Genomic DNA, 19,794 nt, shown 5'->3' on the forward strand with positions numbered 1-19,794 from the left:
TAATTCTATACTTTCAAATACATTCTGAACCAAAACCAAAACCCAATAACTTAAAATAAAAAGAGAAAAAGATTTCTTAAATGTAATTTTTGAACTTTTTTTTTAAAGTCAACATTATACTTAATGCTGAAACACTAGACCTGCCACCAATATTTTTTTTCCAATGGAATATTATCCAGTCTTTTTTTTAATATATGAAATTTATTGTTAAATTGGTTTCCATACAACACCCAGTGCTCATCCTGAAAGATGCCCTCTTCAATACCCATCACCTACCCTCCCCTCCCTCCCACCTCCCATCAACCCTCAGTTTGTTCTCAGTTTTTAAGAGTCTCTCATGCTTTGTCTCTCTCCCACTCTAACCTCTTTTTTTTTCCTTCCCCTCCCCCATGGGTTTCTGTTAAGTTTCTCAGGATCCACATAAGACTGAAAACATATGGTATCTGTCTTTCTCTGTATGGCTTATTTCACTTAGCATCACACTCTCCAGTTCCATCCATGTTGCTACAAAGGGCCATATTTCATTCTTTCTCATTGCCATGTAGTACTCCATTGTGTATATAAACCACAATTTCTTTATCCATTCATCAGTTGATGGACATTTAGGCTTTTTCCATAATGTGGCTATTGTTGAGAGTGCTGCTATAAACATTGGGGTACAAGTGCCCCTATGCATCAGTACTCCTGTATCCCTTGGGTAAATTCCTAGCAGTGCTACTGCTGGGTCATAGGGTATAGACCTGCCACCATTAAAATAAAAAATAAAATAAAAACAAGGATATCTTGTATCACTATTAAATTCTTAAATTCTTTTATAATTATGTAAATTTGTAAATTTCTGTTCAATGTTTTGAAATATGAAATCTAAATTAAGAGCATATTTAAAAGAGGAGACCAGATTATCATTTTAGTTATGCTAGATACTGTTAGGAACAGGCAATGCTCAACATGAAATATACTTGCATCTATCCTCATAGAGCTTATAGCTAAGTTGAAAAGTAAGCATTAACAAATAAATTGTACAAATAATCAATTAAATGTAAGATAAGACATATAAAGGGTACAAGATACTATGTGACCCTTTGAAACTAACCTAGAAGGATATGAAAAGTTTTCTGGGGGAGATAACAGACGTGAATAATAGCTTGCATTTAGGTAGACAAATAAGGCAATAAAATGCAAAAGGCACACAGAGGCAAAGGTCACACAAAGGAGCCCAGTGCCTTCAAGAAACTGCAAAAGAGAATGCGTTTGGATCACACTAAGAGGGAAGGTACCTAAAGAAGAAAACCAGAGACAAATCACACAGGGCTTTGTCAATTGTGTTCTAAGTTTTAACTTTATCTTCAAGGTCCTAGGGGTACCTGGGTGGCTCAGTCGGTTGAGTGTCCGACTTTGGCTCAGGTCATGATCTCACGGTCCGTGAGTTCAAGCCCCGTGTCAGGCTCTGTGCTGACAGCTCAGAGCCTGGAGCCTGTTTCAGATTCTGTGTCTCCCTCTCTCTGACCCTCCCCCATTCATGCTCTGTCTCTCTCTGTCTCAGAAATAAATAAACATTAAAAAAAATTTTTTTTAAAGTTCCTAAAAAGTAAAATCACCAAATATTTACTTTTTTTAAATGTTTGTTTATTTTTGAAAGAGAGACCACACGTGCAGTGCACACACAAGCAGGGAAGGGACAGAGAGAGGGAGACAGAGGATCCAAAGCAGGATCTGCACTGACAACAGAGAGACTGATGCGGGGCTTGAACACACGAACCAAAATGTGAGATCATGACCTGAGCAGAAATCAAGACTCAGAAGCATAACCAACTGATCCACCCAGGTACCCCACCAAACATTTACTTTTAAATTTCACTTCAGTAGTTGTGTGGATAATAGATTAGAGTCAGGAAATACTGGATGAGAAGTGAATTGCAATAGCTCAAAGAAGGCAAAGACCGTGGAGATGGAGAACATTCAGATCTGAAAGGCTCTTAGGAATGAAAACTAACAGGATTTTACAACTGATTGGATATGGGTAGAAATAGCAACAAAGCTGTCAAAGATACTGCTGAAGACTCTGGCCTGAACAACTGGCAAATGAGCAGTGCCAACTGTGGAATGGGGAGCATGCTGTTGAGGATGCCATCTGAGCATTCCGAATTAAACAGATGTTCTGAGAGACCAAACAAAAACCAGAAGGACAGGGGCGCCTGGGTGGCTCAGTCAGTTGGGTATCCGACTTCGGCTCAGGTCATGATTTCACGGCTTGTGAGTTCGAGCCCCGCTTTGGGCTCTGGGCTGACAGCTCAGAGCCTGCAGTCTGCTTCAGGTTCTGTACCTTCCTCTCTCTGTGTCCCTCCCCTGCTTGCGCGCGCTCTCTCTCTCTCGTGCTCTCTCTCTCTCTCAAAAATAAATAAAGATTAAAAATTTTTAAAAGAAAGAAAACCAGAAGGATAATGATACCCTCCCTTGACTTCACGGGTACTAAGTAGCCTTCAGAAGAAGGTGGGAATGTCTTGTGTTTCTAGCAAGAAAGCCCATGCCAAGTCCCAAATTAGCCGCATATATCTGGTGCCTATCACAACGGCTACCTCAAACACTAAGAAGAAACCAGGCAGGTACCTGAACTGGCCATAACTTCAGAATGTCTTACTTACATTCCAAGAGCAGAATTCTAACAGGATACACACGAGGAGAGAAAATTCAAGACCTACTACCCAGTGGACAAAAAATAGGAATAGATGAGAAAATAGGAAGAAAAAAACAAGGGCTGCAGAATGTTATTTTTTAATGAAAGGGAGAGATTATAGTAACTCTAAAACCAGTTTCACAGCATCATGTAAAAATATATGACATTTAAAAAATTCTCTTAAAGTCCTGCTTTGTACTTCCATATAATTCGAGAAAAATGGACTTGATGAAAGCAAGAATGACAAATGAGTTGCAACAACAGAATGTGGAGTAAAAGTTTGGAACTGGAAAAGAGATATGTGGATGTAAAAGAGAGCCTAACAAGAACATGTAAAAGAAAACAAAACAGAAAAAAGAAAATTTAAAGCATCATTAGTGTTCTGATTTAAGAGGGTGGACTGAAAGACGCATCTAAGTAGGAGGCAATGGCAACAAAATTTTAGAATGAATTTCCTGGTCTCAGGAAAGAGACTCTCTAGGCTCGCAGTGCAGAATTATCAGAGAATGGGGGACTGAAAGCAGCAGATAGGTGTGGAAAGGGTGAGGGATTGAAGGCAATAATTAGGAGCCTTGGTGAAAGCTGTCTGAGAGGCAATTAAATCTCCAGTTACTCTCCATCATTCTATGTCACTAGGCAGCTGTCCACCTGCCAACCTGGCAAAAGCTTGTAGGTTTATTATTTGGGAAGAGACACAGGTAGTGTCTGGACAGGGGAACCCAAGAGAGAGGAGAGGTTACGGGCACCCTACTGAATCAACTACAGAATGGTGAAGTGAGACATAACTGCTCACCCCAGCCACTCTTACCTTTCAACTCTCTGACATTCTCAGCCAAGAGATTAAAGGATTCTTCTCTAAGAAATCTGGCCAGTCCAAAAGGGAAAACTCAAATGTACTGACATCGCTGGGCCTCCAATGAAAGCCCTACATCATCTTAAATTGAATCTCAAATTCTATAAGCCCCAGTGACGTGCCCAGAGTTTCCAGAGCAGACAGTTTGGGATTAACTATCCGTTATTTGAGAAAAGCTTCTAGCATGGAACACAGAAACTAAAGTAACAAAGGAGGGAAAAAATATATATATTAGAAGCAAAACTATGTAACAAGAAATATTTACAAATGGGGGGCAGGAGAACATCAGATAACAAAATAGCACATAGAAATTAAAAGTATAAAAAAGATATAAAATTTTACACAGGTTTAGACAAATAAAGGTGAAAATATCCCCCACCCCCGCAAAGAAAAAAAAACAAAAACATAAAGCAAAAAGACAGAAAATATAAGACTAGAAGAAGACAAGTCCAGGAGGCCAAAGAGACAAACAATAGGGGATCTAGAAACAGAGAGGAGGGAAAAAATAAAACAGAACAAAAAGACAAAAGCATTATTAAATGCAAAGTAAAAGTAAGGTTTTCTTTGTTCTTTGTTTTTGTTGTTTGTTAAGTTTATTTATTTGGGGAGAGTGCCTTGAGTAAGGGAGGGCCAGAGAGAGAGAGAGAGCAAGAGAAGCCCCATCAGGCTCCACACCATCAGGGGAGAGCCAGATGTGGGGCTCAAACTCACAAACCATGAGATCATCACCTGAGCCGAAACCAAGAGTCCGACGCTTAACTGACTGAGCTACCCAGGTGCCCCAGTAAGGTTTTCTTCGAAAACTGAAATCTAAGCTTGGAAAGATTTACTCCATAACTGAAAGAAACTAAACCTAGATATATATTGGCAATAATCATTTTTTTAAAAATTTAAGGTAAAAGAAACTGTCTTAAAAGTATCCATATATTCCACCCCCCACCCCCCAACAAAAAAAGAGAAGCAAGATTACCTCCAAGTTAGTAAAAGGAGAAGTATGGATTGAAATAGACTGGGGCTTGGGGGCTCACACAAAGTGTGTGCTAACACAGTGACTAGACAAAATATAAACTACCGGTCACATGACACGAAGCATTTGTTCTTTACAAAGAGCTTTCATAAAACTATAAAGAAAAACAGGGTCATCTAATAAAAATAATAGATAAAATACACGAAAAGATCATTAATAAAAATATCAGTGATCAATAAATCAATGAAGATGTGTATCATTTTAGTAATTAAGAATTACAAATGAAAACAAGATGAACTCAACCAAGATTAAACAGAACGATAAATCTCGGTGTTGACAAGAATGTGTGAATTCCCTGCTGATGGTAACGTAAATTGGGATGTTTGCAACTTGACACTATATAGCAATATGCATACATTTAGCATATAATAAATATTAATAAACATCCTATATTAGATCATTTTTATCAGTGCTTCTTTTAGATTTTTCTAAAAAGAACACAAATAATTTTATAGTTAAAAATACCATTGTCGAAACACAGTAATATTTTAAAATTTAAGTCATTTGACCTAATAATTCCATCACTAAAAATCTAGCATAATTAACAGATATGGGGAAAAGCAACATACAAATGTTCATTATAAGAACTATTTTATCAGAGAAAAATAAACAGCTTAACTACCCAATAATATAGTGTGGCTAAATATTTTCATAAGAAATATGAAGATAGTCTTGCAATATAATAAGAAAAATCTATGGATATAACATATTCTTGATATTATATGAATAATATTCAAGGATAGTGATATATGTGTAAGATTATAGGTGTTATAGAATTTCTTTATATTTTTATATACTTTCCAAAATATCTCCAACAACAAGCGTAGGATGCTTTATGTTCTGAAAAATATAAACATTATTTGAAAACAACATTAAATTTGAAAAGCATATAAACTGAAAATACACAACGAACATGATCAAGCTTTAAGAGTTATGTAAGGTTTTCAAACAGATCAACAGTAAGAAACACTGAATTGGCAAAGGAAACGATGAATAATTCAAATAATAGAAAATGAAGAGTTCAAAATGTATTCGTTCATTAGTACTCAAAAATATTAACTAAAACTTGAATAACTATGTCAGGACCTTTTTATTTAAAAAAGATTTTTTTAAACTAATAGTCAATATTTTCAGAGTGGTAAGATGAGAAGTTTTATATACCTCTGCGAGGGAAGACAGAGTAAATTGATAATATAACTATTCCTGCATATATAATATACATTCCTATATAAATATTCCTGTGGTAGATATTTGACACTTTCTTTTCCAACATTCATTTTTTCTATGTTCCTCTCTGTACTGAAGGGGGAGTGGGATCTTAGATATTAGATTTCTCAGATTGCCTTGCCATTTAGATACTGTCCATCAAGGTATGACAGCCATAAGGTGTGTGCTTAGATCTCCCTCAAAAGAACCCACTGCAAAGAACATCGTCGACCTATGACGTCCACCTGTCCCACCTGTAGATCCATTATAGGCTCCCACCAAGGCCACACATTCCCTGAGCTGCTACCAGTGGCTGAGCATGACAAGAATTCTATAGCACATAATGGGACTCTCTCCAAAGGGTAACCTTTGCTTAAGGATTCCAAGTTTGCCTAAGATGTTTTCAAAACTGTGCTGAAGTTTGAGGCTCCTCCTCCTCAACCTTCCTTCTTTTCTTCTCTTCTTGCACAGGGGTCAGAACTTCCTCATGCTCTGAAGGCTTGCCTCCATCTACTCCTGCTCCTGCCCGCTTTGTACTTCAAAAGTGTCTCCCCCAATAAATTTCTTGCACATTGAATTCCATCTTGGAGTCTGTTTCTCAGACGAAGGTTCTCATAAGAAAGGGAGACTGGAAGAACAAAGAGCCATCTATTTTTTTTTCCTGTTTCTGGCTTCAGAAGTGCTAAGGAAGGATCATGTAGATGCCTGTGGGCTTTGGCAGCATTAGTGGAGTGTGTCTGGCAGCATCAGAATTGGTGCAGGCTTCCTACTCAGTGGCATTGGAAGTGATTCCTAAAGCAGTACCAGTGTTTCAGCAACATCGACAGGAAATACATTCAGGAGCTCTGGGTAACACTGCGTTTGGGGGGGTTTTGTTTTGTTTTTGTTTTTTTGCTCTTCCACCTCTAGAGGCAGGAATGGCTTTCTGCAGTTACCAATGTCTAGGGAGTAGTATCACCCTCCTTGTTTCCTTTTCCCACCCTTTCAATACTTTTGTAGCCAATTCCCTATTTTTAAATACCCTAGTATGATCTCCTCATTCCAGAGTGAACATTGAATGATACAAACCTGTTTCATTCTTTTTGACCTCAGAAATTGTCATTAGTGTTAACTATGTAAAGAAATGAATATGAACAAAATTTATTAATAAATTTAATGAGTTAGTATTACATGTAAATGATTATTGCACAAAAATTTTATATTAGTATGAACAAACAAAAAAGTCCCAAAGAAATCTAAGACTAGAGAGAAGTAATTTACCAAAGGAATTTAGAGTACATTATTATGTTTTCTTAAGCCCCAGATAATATTTGTGTTTATGAATGGTGTTTAGATATATAAGTTAATACACATCATTTACTGTTAATTATACAAAGTGGGGGGGAGGGGAATGTTAAATATGCAGTTATCAGATGAGTCATAAATTTCTTATCTTAGAAATATATCCTGGGGAAATTTTTTACATGTAAAGCAAAATACATGTACAATAAAGTCTATTGCAGTGTTGTTAAAAAACAACCAACAACTTGAAAGACCCAAATGTCCATCAATCATAAAAGAAGTAAACACATAACAGTATATTCATATAGTGGAATCCTATGTCACAGCATAGATGAATCTCTAGAGAAAATCTTGAGGGCAAGCAATAAATAACACTTAAAAAATGTCCATAATAGGATTCCACTTTTACAAAATTAAAAATCACACAAAATTATGTTCTGTTGTTTAGGGGGAAAAAGTCAGGAAAGGAGTACATCTGTAAGAGGAGGGGTTATAACAAGGGTGAGGCATAAGGAGCTGTGAGAGGATGACAATATTCTATTTCTCGTCCTGGTTGATGGTTGCCCAGTTGTTTACTTTATAATTATTCTTGCAAGTGTACATACATGTTTTATTCTGTATGTATGAGGTATCTTAAAATAAAAGAAGAAAAATACCAGGACATGGAAGGATAAACTCCAGGAAGACAACACCTCTGTCTTCATAGTTTAAAACAGAATCACCAGCTCAGGGCACTTCAGTCTCTCACTTACCTATGTCCATGTCAATAAATGTGTGAATAAATAAATGAATGAACATCAAGCTCTCAGACATTTTAATATGCTCATAAATTAAACCAGATGAAAATACGCCCAAATGACATCTAATAATTACCATGCGAAAGGATTATAGGTAACCCTTTTGGTCTTCTTGATATTTCTCTTCGTTACCAAAATTTCTCAAATGAACATGTATTACTCTGAAAATTAAATAAAATAATTAAATACGTTGTTAAAAGTTCAGAATTAGGTCAGTTTTATGTTCTGGCCACTTTTCTTTCTATGGGAACATTAATCCAATTGTTTCCACAAACAAGATCCTTACAACACTGAATTGTATCAATATTTTATAGTTTTCAGAGTACAAGTCTTTCATCTCCCTTGTTAAGTCTGTTCCTAGGTATTTTATTCTTTTTGGTGGCGCTGTAAATGGAAATGTTTTCTTAATTTCTCTTAGTGTATAGACACTCTATCAGTTAGTGGGCATTATTTTTGTATTCTGCAATTTTACTGTATTTATTACTTCTAAGAATTTGTGTTTGTTTGCTTGTTTTGTTTTTTGATGGAGTCTTCAGGGTTTTCTAGGGATAATATTATGTCATCTCCAAATAGTGACAGCTTAACTGCTTCCTTACCAATACAGATGCCTCTTATTTCTTTTTCTTATCTTTTTCTTATCTTATTTTTTTTCTTATCTAATTGCTGTGGCTAGGACTTTAAGTACCATATACAATAAAAATGGTGAGAGTGGACATCCTTGTCTTGGTCTTGATCTCAGTTTTTCACCACTGAGTATGATGTTAGCTGAGGGTTTTTCATATGGCCTTTATTATTTGAGTTATGTGCCCTCTTAACCCACTTTGTTGAGATTTTTTATCATGAATGGATGTTGAATTATAAATCAGGATTCCTAAACTTTGGTATACATCATAGTCAGGTGAAAACCAGCCCAAGAGAATCTATTAATATCATAGCTAAATTGGATCAATTTTAACTGTTAGAAAACCAGCATTCTGAATATGGCCTCAAAGGAGCTACACCAGCCACCTTGCCAAGCTGACTGAATGCCACTAACCTCCTTGCTTATTTTCTCTGCAGACGCAGCAGTCTTCTCAGCTCCAGAGCATTTTGTTCCTTCATATCTCAGCACCTCGCACAGGCTGCTACTCTGGCCTGGATGCCCCACCCTGTGCCTACTTAATTCCCACTCCCCATTCAAAACTCAGCTCAAAGGTCTCTTCTCTAGAAAAGACTTCCCTGATCACCCTCCACCATTTTACAGTTTAGATACTCTTATCCTGAAATTTTATTTTTATAATACTCTTATACCATTTTAATTAAATATTTGTCTGATTATCAGATTAATGTTTTCTTCTCTGACTATAAGCTTCATAGCACGTGGGTCATGTCTATTTTGTTCACTTTTATTTTTATTGAAGTATAGTCAAAACACAAGGTTACATTAGTTTCAGGTGTACAACACAGTGATTTGATAAGTTCATATGTTATGCTGTGCTCACGACAAGTGTAGCTACCATCTGTTACCATATAATGCTATTACAATACTATGGACTATATTTCCTACACTGCACCATTTTGCTCACTTTTATATCTCCAGAACTTGATCTAAAACTCGATCCTCAAAATAGATTAACAATCTCAATATACATTAACAGGCCCTCAATATAGATTTTGTTTACTGGGTCATTGGTTAGATAAATAAATAAACTATGAAAATAAACCAACAAAGAAATAAAGAGCTACCAAAAAACAAAAATTAAATGACAGCTCTCTCTTCCAAGCTTTGAACTAAAAATCATCTGAATTTTAATTTTTTTTTCCTTTGGAAAAAATTCCATTTAATCAAAAGTCTCAACTCAGATTAGTAATTACTTTGTATGACAATGAGGATAATATATATTAAATCTTAGCTAAGGAATTTTGATTTTTTTTTGTATATAACTCAACTGTGTGTATTTCTTTTACACTAATACAGATCCTTTTTCCAACCCAAATATCCTGTGATGACTCATTTTCTTTAGATTTAGTTTGGACATGATGGGTAGAGGAAGAAAAGGCTAGAAAATGTATTAGCCTCCTAAGATTAATGACTATATTTTTCTGTAGGGAACTTTGAGTCCTAAACTGAAATGTTTCCTCTCTGATCCCTAATATCTGAAGCTGGACCTAATGTAATTGCTTCCAAGGGGGAAATACTGCTTATGCTTTCTGACTGGCTGTCACAATGCTCTGAGTTAATCACCATCCCTTCCCAAAGTGCCCAGCTCAGTACAATCATGAGAATTCAGGACTGAATCTCCACGGCAGTTCGAGCAATAAACTTATTTATCTGTGTGTGAGGGACTTTTAGTTCCCAAAGCTCAGAATATTTTACTAAGTTGGTGACATTTTCTGATTTTTAGATATCTCATTTTTCAAACCCAAATGCTCTGGATTTCTAGTGTTCCTACGTCGTGTTCAGAAAACAGAGTAACACAATTCTCCATTTGGTTGCTCTTGAGAGCACAATGCTATGGCACTGATATTTTAGAGTTATTTGTTCCATTCTTTCATCTTCTCCATTTACCTGTTCTGTAGTGACCTAATCTCCTACCACTATCTTTCTTACATACTTTCCTCTATGCATATCATCCTCCTCACTGTCTCCAAGCATGCTCCTACTTGAAACCATTCATGTTTATTGCTGCTTTGCCTGCAACACCTTTCCCCTAGATATTTCTGTGGCTGGCTCTAGTGGAAACTTTAAGTCTTACCCAAAGGCTTTATTTAAAATTACAATCCCTCTTGAACACTTCTTATACCTTTCTTCTTTTATTTTTTCCATAGCACTTACATGATAAAACTATTTTATTTTTCTCTTTATTATCTGTTTTCCTACCTCTAGGACAAAAGTTCCATAAAGACAAAAATTTTTGCCTCTTTTATGTACTGATATATTCTCAGCCCTTATTGTAGGTACATGAAAATTACTGAGTAAAACAAATATCCCATTGGAATTACCATAACTTAATACTCTTATGAAAACTACCGATAGACTCTATAAGTTTAGGAGTACTGGTTCCCAGAAAGGGGATACTTTTACCAGGGGAAACAGTAGGAGTTCAGCTGAACACAAAGCTACAGCTGCTTCCTGGTAAACCGCATAGACCAACAAGAAAGAAAGGAGTTAATAATATTGATGTGGCAAATGACCCTGATGACCATGAGGAAGAGGGTAGTTGCTATGAATGGAAAGAGGAAGTACAGAAACGAGTATGTTAGGCTCTCGGATGATTCACTGGGCCATTTTTTGGCATCTTCATGTCAGTTATAACTATAAACTTGTAAGTACAACCATAGCATTAAGAACATGATAATCTAGGGCTCAGAATCCTCAGGTATTAGGTCTGGGTAAAACATCAAGCAAGCCTACCTGATGAGAAGTGCTGGCTAAAGGAAAGTGAAACCTAAATGGCTAGGGGGCTGGACAGATCATGAGTATCAGTAATGGCCTTGGTACCAACTGTATTATCAAGTACCTTTTCTTAGAAATTGCAACCAACTGTGACCAATTTGATAAACTTTGCCTGGATGAAGTGAACTTATATAAGCAGCAAGTGGATCTGAGGGCTATGAAAAATGGACAGTAATGGAATACAGATGGTGCAATGTTACCAAGATTCTTTTTTGTCAGCTGTGCACCTTTCCTACATTTGCTGTGAATGTGAGCAGAATGTGAGCAGAATGTTAGCAGAATGTTCTCAGCTCTTCCCTTCTTCAGAGGTTTACCCTCTGCAAAAGAAGAGCCACTTCCCCAGGAAGGCAATCAACAGACTTGACTAGACAATTACTAGTAGACACAAGGGTGGACGAGGCTGTCTATCTTATCTCAAGGAGAGGCCAACTCTGGAGCAATTCATGTTTCAGAGCACCTTCAAAGGACCTGACCAGGCTATTCTCCAGCTGACACTGTATTTGTATTTAGCCTTTATTTCCTGCTCTATCCTGCTTCCCTTGCTCTCCTCCTGAGAGCACTCTTTTAATAAATCACATAAACAAGAATTCCCGACTTGGCTCTGCTTCTGGAGAACCATACCTAGGACATAGGGTAATACGCAAATCATCTGAAAGAATGCATCCTAAGCACAGGCCTTAAAGATTCTCACAAACATGGTTTCAATGAACATTAGTTCATAATTTTTTTTTCAAATCACAAAACTTTATAATACATATCATGAGTGAGATTCACCAAGAAAAAGACACAAAAATTTTAGAAAAGAGAATCAACTCAAATATAAAACATATATATGATATACACAAAACATGTATTATATATACAATATATTCTGTATATATTATATGTTGTATGTATACAACATATAATATATTCTCTATATATTGTCTGTATATAAATACATATAACTATATATACTTTAAAACATATATGATATATACAAAACATATATTATATAAAATTCATAAAAAGAGGAAATGCAAACATGAATGACAACAAAAATATATCAATATCAAAAGTCAATTTCACCAAAAGGAAAAAAAAAATAATCTTGAATAGCATATAGTAGATGAAACTAAAACTCAATATATGGATTAAAGAGAGATTAGATTGAGGAGAACAAAGAACTAGTGTGGCAGGAAGATGTGAATAAATACCCCAAAATATAGTACTGAGAGACTTAAAGGTGGAAAATACAAAGGTTGAGATACACAGAGGACACTATGAGAAAGCTGACATACATATAACTAGTAAAAATCTCTAGTTTAGTAGAGATGGTGGTGTAGAAGAAATATTTGATGAGATAATGCCTGAAATATTTTCAAAGTTCATGGAAGACACCAATCCACAGATTCAGAAAGTCAACCAAACCACAAATAGTGTAAAAAGAAATTCACTACTAGGTATATATCATGGTTATATGGAGCAAGACTGCCTAGATTTAAATCCTGCCTCCTAGTTACTAACTAGCCACTAGGGGACAAAGTATTTAACCTTCATTTGCTAATTTCTGATCTGTAAAGTGGGTTTAATAATATTTCATACTTCAGAGATTGTTATGAGGATTAAATGAGTATCTGTAAAGCTCTTAGAATAGTGCTGTTGAGTTTTTAATATTCATCTAACTTTTCTCTTGAATGTTTATACAAGGTGCTCTGAATCGGATATAGATTCAGATATAGATATTATGATTATCTCCCAATAAATAAGTATATTGGCCTGTTGTGCCCCAAGCCTTACTCATGATGAAAAACAGCTCAAATGTCCTACACAAATAGCTGAATACTTTACAGGTGAATGAGAGAAGAATGGGCTTTTCATCACTTATATACAGGAGAGACAGTCATCCTCTCCCATCCTGAAAGGAAAAAAAAAAAATCTTTTGCTGCTTTGAGATGGGTTGGAAAGGATCCTAGGTTCTCACTCTAATCTTTTGAATGTAAATACATCTTTCTAAGGGTCAAAGAAACCTCAGGGGTCTCCAAGATCTGAGTTTCATACTTAGAAAGGTAGTGGCCCTAATCTTTCTGACACCTTGAGAGCTTAATCTAGGGACCTAATCCAAGCTGTTAACCATTTATTTCACTTGAGGGGACAAGAGGAATTTTATCATTCTTTTGAATCAAAGCAATTAACTATATAATTAACTCTAGGTGTGATATATCTCAGGAGGCTGGGACTTTTTATTGGAGCACTGAGAACTCCAGAAAGTTTCACTTTCCCACAAATACCCACCCTATACTGAGTTTAAGTGATTGTTATATAAATAAAAATAAATACAATTAATGAAGCTATAAAGATAAGAGCAGAAAGTAATGACATATAAGAAGATACACAAAGGACAGGATCATTTGAAAATGAATAAAATTGACCAGTTCTGGTTTCCTCAATCAAGAAAAGAGAGAAGACACACTGAGCACTAGTCACATAGAAAGAGGAGATATACATACAGACACAGAGGGTTACAAAGATAGTAAGAAAATATGCCCTGAACTACCTTATTAGCACTAACGCTTTGGAAAACCATTTGGCATCATCCGGTAAGTCTGAAGATATGCATGCCGTGAGAACCAGCATTTCTGTTCCTCAGAATGTGTTCTGAGAAACTCTCGCACACGTGCACCAGAAGTATGCAGATATGTATAGAAGCATTGTTCATAATGGCAAGAAAATAGAATACCAAATGTTCATGTACGAGAATATAAATATATTAATTGTGGTGACTTTATACAAAAAAATACACAGCAATAGTAAAAAATGAATAAACCAGAGCTATATGCCATCACCCATAATTAATGCCACAAATACTTATTGGGCAAAGTGCAGAAGAATACAATATAATACTATTATGCAAATTCAATAACAGCCAAAATTAAGGAATATGTCATTTGGATGTAAAGACATCCAAATTAGAAATTTGAAATTTGAAATTAGAAATTAGAAATAAATGCAAAATTATAACCACAAAATTTAAGAATAGTGATTATCTGGGGATCTAAGAGGCAAAGGAATGCAATCAGAGTGGCAGACATAGCCACAGAGTATTAGAAATACTACATTTCTTAACTGGGTGGTGAGCATGAACCACATATTCATTTTATATACATGACTTACATATACCTCATACTTACTATTTTAAATGTAAATTAGTTTAAAACAAAAGGGGCACTTTGCATGGATCCTATCACTTGGCTTTGAGCTGAGAAAGCTTCTTTATCACAAACCTTTGCTTCACAAGAGTAACACCGACCATTCCTATAACCGTCCTCCACCCAACTTCTCTCAATTCTTCTTTTATCGGCTGGGAAAGGGAACTGGGGTGACCACCCATCACAGAAGGAATGGTGTGTCTTCTCCTGTTATGCGAAGGCAGGGGGTTCGGCCCTAGTAGTTTGCAAGTCTTATTAAAAGGTGAGTATTTCGGGTGCCTGGGTGGCTCAGTCAGGTGTCAGACTTCAGCTCAGGTCATGATCTCACAGTTCGTGGGTTCAAGCCTAGAGTCTCCTTCAGATTCTGTGTCTACCTCTCTCTCTGCCCCTCACCTGTTCCTGCTCTGACTCTGTCTCTCAAAAGGAAAAAAAAAAAAAAAAGAGGTGAGTAATTAACACTACTTTGTCCTTAGATTTGGTCCATTGTTGCCAATTGGAGGCATGGGGAATAACGTCCTTCTCGCCATCTTTTTAATTTTACACTAATAACAATTATCAAAGACCATTTAAAGTTTGATTTGTGGATCAGTATGCTGTATTAAACAAAGAAGGAAATTCTAAAAAAGACATGATATAATTAATATTATATGTATACACTGCCACACACACTGTGGGGTGAAAACAGGATTATAAAATATGAAGGGCTGCTTCATAAAACTCTCTTATTTTGAAAGATGTCTCTTTTTGGTTTTAAACATGGGGGTAAAGATTTTGTCCAAGAGGCATACCTCTCACAACACATCCCTCCTCTCCCTGGTGTTAATGTTCCATGTGATGCTAATGAAGTGCACATGTGTAACTAATTTAAGTGTTACAGAATTCAAGGCACTCTTAACTCCCTCTCCCCTTCAAAATAAAATTTAAATGTTGCTCATCTCTAGACTTTACAGAGGACTGAAAATTGAATTGTAAAATCATATTTCACAGAAAAATCTGAATTGACTATTCAGGTTATGAATACTTGATTATGGTAGGGACAGTTCAGAAATAGCCCCATTTTAATTCATTTTGAAAAGGTAGTTATTCATATACTGAGTCTTATGCTCAGGAAAGAGAACAGAAAGGTCCTGAGCTGTCAGGCTTAACACATATGTTTAAAACAAACATTCTCACTCTGTCCTGAATTGAGCCTGCTGAATATCATACTAGGGATAGAGTCCAAAAGGTGGTGAAAGAGGTACTCTGGCATCAAGAAATATGATCCATAAAAAGCACTGAGGGGAAATTTACATATATATATATATACATATATATATGTGCATATATATATATACACATACATACATATTTACATATATATTATATATGTATATTAAGATACAGATCCTTTCATTACCAGGATGACTGCAATTTGAAATTCATGTTTATTACATGTCAACTAAACATTTTAACATCAATACCTTCAAAATGGAAATGACGGCAGAAAGGCAGAGCCAAAATTCCGAACTCTTTGAACTCTTTGCAGAAATGGCAATAACCCTAGAAACATTTAAGCAATCATGCTTCCCCTAACAAAGCCATATCAAGGATAACTCTCTCTGCATTTTTACTTAAAGAGAATGACCAGGAAGGACCCATACCCAGTAAAACTAACAGACCAGTGAAGATAGAACAGGACAGTCTGGGTTAAAGGAAGTCACTTTCTACAGAGAGCTGAGGGAAAAAAAATCAGAAGAGCTTACCTTTATGATGGTTTGCACTGGACACAACTTTCCCCCACAAGGTCACAATAAATATTATTATGAGCAGCTTTCCTTTTGTGGCTTTCTGTAAGTATCTCTTACTCATCCTGCAAGTAAAAAACAATAATAAAAACCCTAAGCATATGAAATCACTGTTTTTCCATTATAATTGTGCTACATTTAAAGCTTTCATGACACCTGAACACCTGAAAATTGCATTTATTGTATTTGGAAAGCTGTTTACTGTATATAAACTCTGAAAAGAAAAATAAAAGTATTCCAAACAAACTACCTTGATATGATGAAAGAGATAAGAGAGGCCCTATCTCAGTCAGTCTTCATTCACTTAACAATAGCCTAAATCAACTGGGAAACATTACCATTTTTCTCCATATAAATATAGATTAACTTATTCACAAAATCCGAGGCATAGTTGTTTGAATAAATAAGTGACTTATCTTACTTTTTTCCCTAAAAGATTCCTTCTTCAATGCCAAGTCAAATGGTCAGAGTAAACAGTTTAGATAAAATGTGTGAGATGAATTCCTGCCCAGAATAAACTCATTTCAAATCTATTATTCCTAATGTGCTTTAAAAAAAAAAAAGTCACCTGGTACAACTTCTTACAATGCTACCATTAGAGACACACAGATGTTTTAATATTGTTGGAATCCACCATTCTGCACTTTATCAGAAGCAGGAGAGAAATGGAAAAGCAGAATGAAAAATACCAAGCAAACTAAATTTTATTATTTTTTTTAACGTTTATTCATTTTTGGGAGACAGAGATAGAGTACAAGTGGGGGAGGAGCAGAGAGAGAGAGAGACACAGAATCTGAAGCAGACTCCACGCTCTGAGTTGAATCTGAAGCAGACTCCACGCTCTGAGTTGTCAGCACAGAGCCCAATGCGGGGCTCGAACTCATGAACCTTGAGATCATGTTCTGAGCCAAAGTCAGACACTTAACTGACTGAGTCACCCAGGTGCCCCCCAAGCAAACACTTTCAAGTTGAATGCACAAAACTCAGGAAAGCGATGTTCTAATAAAATAATAGCCACCTATAATAAAAGTTCAGCACCTACTTTCTCTAACTTTCTATGACATTATTTCAGTCATTCTTCACAACAAATTTGGGATATTGGTACGTCCATTGCCATTTCAAAGATGAAATTTAGAAATTTGCCTAAGCTCATATTTAATGATAGAATAAACATTCAAACCAGAAATGCCTAATTCTAAATTCCTTACATTACTGCCTTGTTAAGGGGTGAGTGAAACTGATATAAAATACAATTCATCTGCATTTATTTCTGAGGGACATAAAATATATGTCCATCACTTAGTGCCTTCTCAGATTCTGGTCCTATATTGAACTCCATTCTTGTTTGATCTACAGATTCTTACATTATTTCTAGGGAAGGTTCATGAGGTCACTTTCTGACCTAGCTTGATTCTTCTTCCTCTTGATTCTCTAAGTTACCTCTTTTCTCACATATTTACTTCCAAAAATTCCATCTCCAAAAATATGATTCAGTGGTAGCAATGATGGCTATAATTTTGTATAATTTTGAAAAGGAGTCTTTCATATGGGTAAATGCCTTAAAATTGAATTATTATCTATTTTAATATAGATATATGCTAATATTCCTTGGCATGAAAAAGCTGTATGCACTGTGTATACACTATACACAGAAGATAATAAGTACTCAATAAATGTTAACAATTACTATAATCAATGATAGCAATGGAAATACATGCTGTTTTCTAAAAACTACACTGAAATTACAACTATGTAAAAGGTGTATGTACATAAACACAATGGAGTTTGCAAAAATAAATAAATAAGTAAACTTTTAAATCAAATAAAACAATTACTTGGTTAGTCCAGCATTTCCCTTGGGGCATTCTGTGAGGCATCAATTTTCACAGAATGTTAATACAGTATTAGTGAAAAACATAGGGGGCATATATGTTTGTGTATGGGATTCAACAAATGTAAGAGGCATATCTGAGTGTGCAGCATTTTCCAGAAGCCTTTCTCCACAGAGTAACACAGGATACAAGTGTTCCCAGGACGCCTCTTGGAGAAATAATCTGGTCTTGTATTCTCTCTCCGTAAACCAAATACCCATTCTACACCTTCCATTTTGTAGCCTTTGTTTCCTCTCAGGACTCTTACTACTAGAGTTTTGTTCTGAGAATCTACTTTTTCTATACTTTTTCTAACATTTTTTTTAGCCCTCCTGCCTCCCCCCCCCCCACACACACACCCGATCCCTGCAATCTTACTGTACTGCATATCATATAACTGAATGAACAGTTTAGCAAAACTCATCTGACAAGAAGAGCTGCTTAGCATAATTCTTGATAATAGCTTTCCCATAGCAAATGGCCTCTGCTACAAGGTCAATGACCCATTTGTATTTTCCATACCATTGTGCACTCACCAAATGGGATGACAGAACTGACAGCTGGTCAGACTGGTAACTGGACATATGGAAACAGAAACACCCACAAAGTCACCAGGCTGTCAAACTAAGAAAGGAAGGGGAATGCAATGCAACATGTGGAGATGTATAAAGACCCCTTCCTTCTCCCTCTCACACCCCCTCCATCCCCTCCAGTCAATTATCATCTTCGGTCAGTACTACTTCCTGAGTATTTCTTAAATGTATACACTTATTTTCATCCCTACTACAGTATTGCAGTTCACACCACCCAAATTTCTCTCTTAGCTGGATTTATTACTGCCAACACTGTCACCCTCTGGAATTGAAGACAAGCTCTCTGCCTTTTTCATGACCAAATCTGTAGTGTTTAACAGTCAGTAAGTGCCTAATATTATTGACTGAATGTAATAGAGTGTGGTCAAATACATAACTATGATCATGAGACACGCTTTACATGATTAAAACCTTCACAAGAATCCCCTTGGGTTCAGAAGTAAACACCCTTAATAAGTTCTTAGCAATTATATTAAAAAAAAAACAAACCTAAATCAGAGATAAACATTTTTTTTGACTATGTCCCTAATCTTAATGTTAGGGCTTTCCTCCCCATCTCCCTCTCCACACATGCTCCTAGTCTGTATTTTAACTCCATTACATTTCCTCAATTTCTTCCAGCCAAATTTCACTTCCACGTCACCTAAAACCTAACAGCCATCCACTCCATCCTCCATTCTTGTTAATGCTAACATTCTTTTTTTTTTTAATTTTTTTTAATGTTTATTTATTTTTGACACAGACGGAGACAGAGCATGAACGGGGGAGGGTCAGAGAGAGGGAGACACAGAATTGAAACAGGCTCCAGGCTCTGAGCTGTCAGCACAGAGCCCGATGCGGGGCTCAAACTCACAGACCGCGAGATCATGACCTGAGCCAAAGTCGGCCGCTTAACCAACTGAGCCACCCAGGCACCCCAATTAATGCTAACATTCTATTCACTGGTCAAGGGGCAGATGAGCAGTCCTTCCAGGACCAGGTTGAGCATCCTTCCTTACGCACACCAGCCACGTGCCACACTATTATAATTTCCATTTACTTATCTCCATCCCTCACTGTCATATAAGGTTCCTAAAGATAGGGA

General features: G+C 36.2%; 1 protein-coding gene across 4 annotated transcripts in view; it reads right to left on the reverse strand.

Annotated features, from left to right (window-relative positions):
- TAFA2 (TAFA chemokine like family member 2) overlaps window positions 1-19,794 on the reverse strand; it is a 507,481-nt gene that overhangs the window by 148,724 nt on the left and 338,963 nt on the right. For 3 of the 4 annotated variants that reach the window (XM_015543129.2, XM_042992654.1, XM_042992655.1), the window contains one exon: window positions 16,205-16,311. In XM_015543129.2, the coding sequence (XP_015398615.1) occupies window positions 16,205-16,310 (106 nt within the window). In that variant the 5' untranslated portion in view covers window position 16,311. Of the gene's footprint in view, window positions 1-16,204; window positions 16,312-18,653; window positions 18,724-19,794 lie in introns of those variants that run through there. The other variant, XM_042992656.1, reaches the window with a different exon arrangement.

This window comes from Panthera tigris, chromosome B4 (assembly GCF_018350195.1).
Source record: "Panthera tigris isolate Pti1 chromosome B4, P.tigris_Pti1_mat1.1, whole genome shotgun sequence".
Taxonomy (NCBI): Eukaryota; Metazoa; Chordata; class Mammalia; order Carnivora; family Felidae; genus Panthera; species Panthera tigris.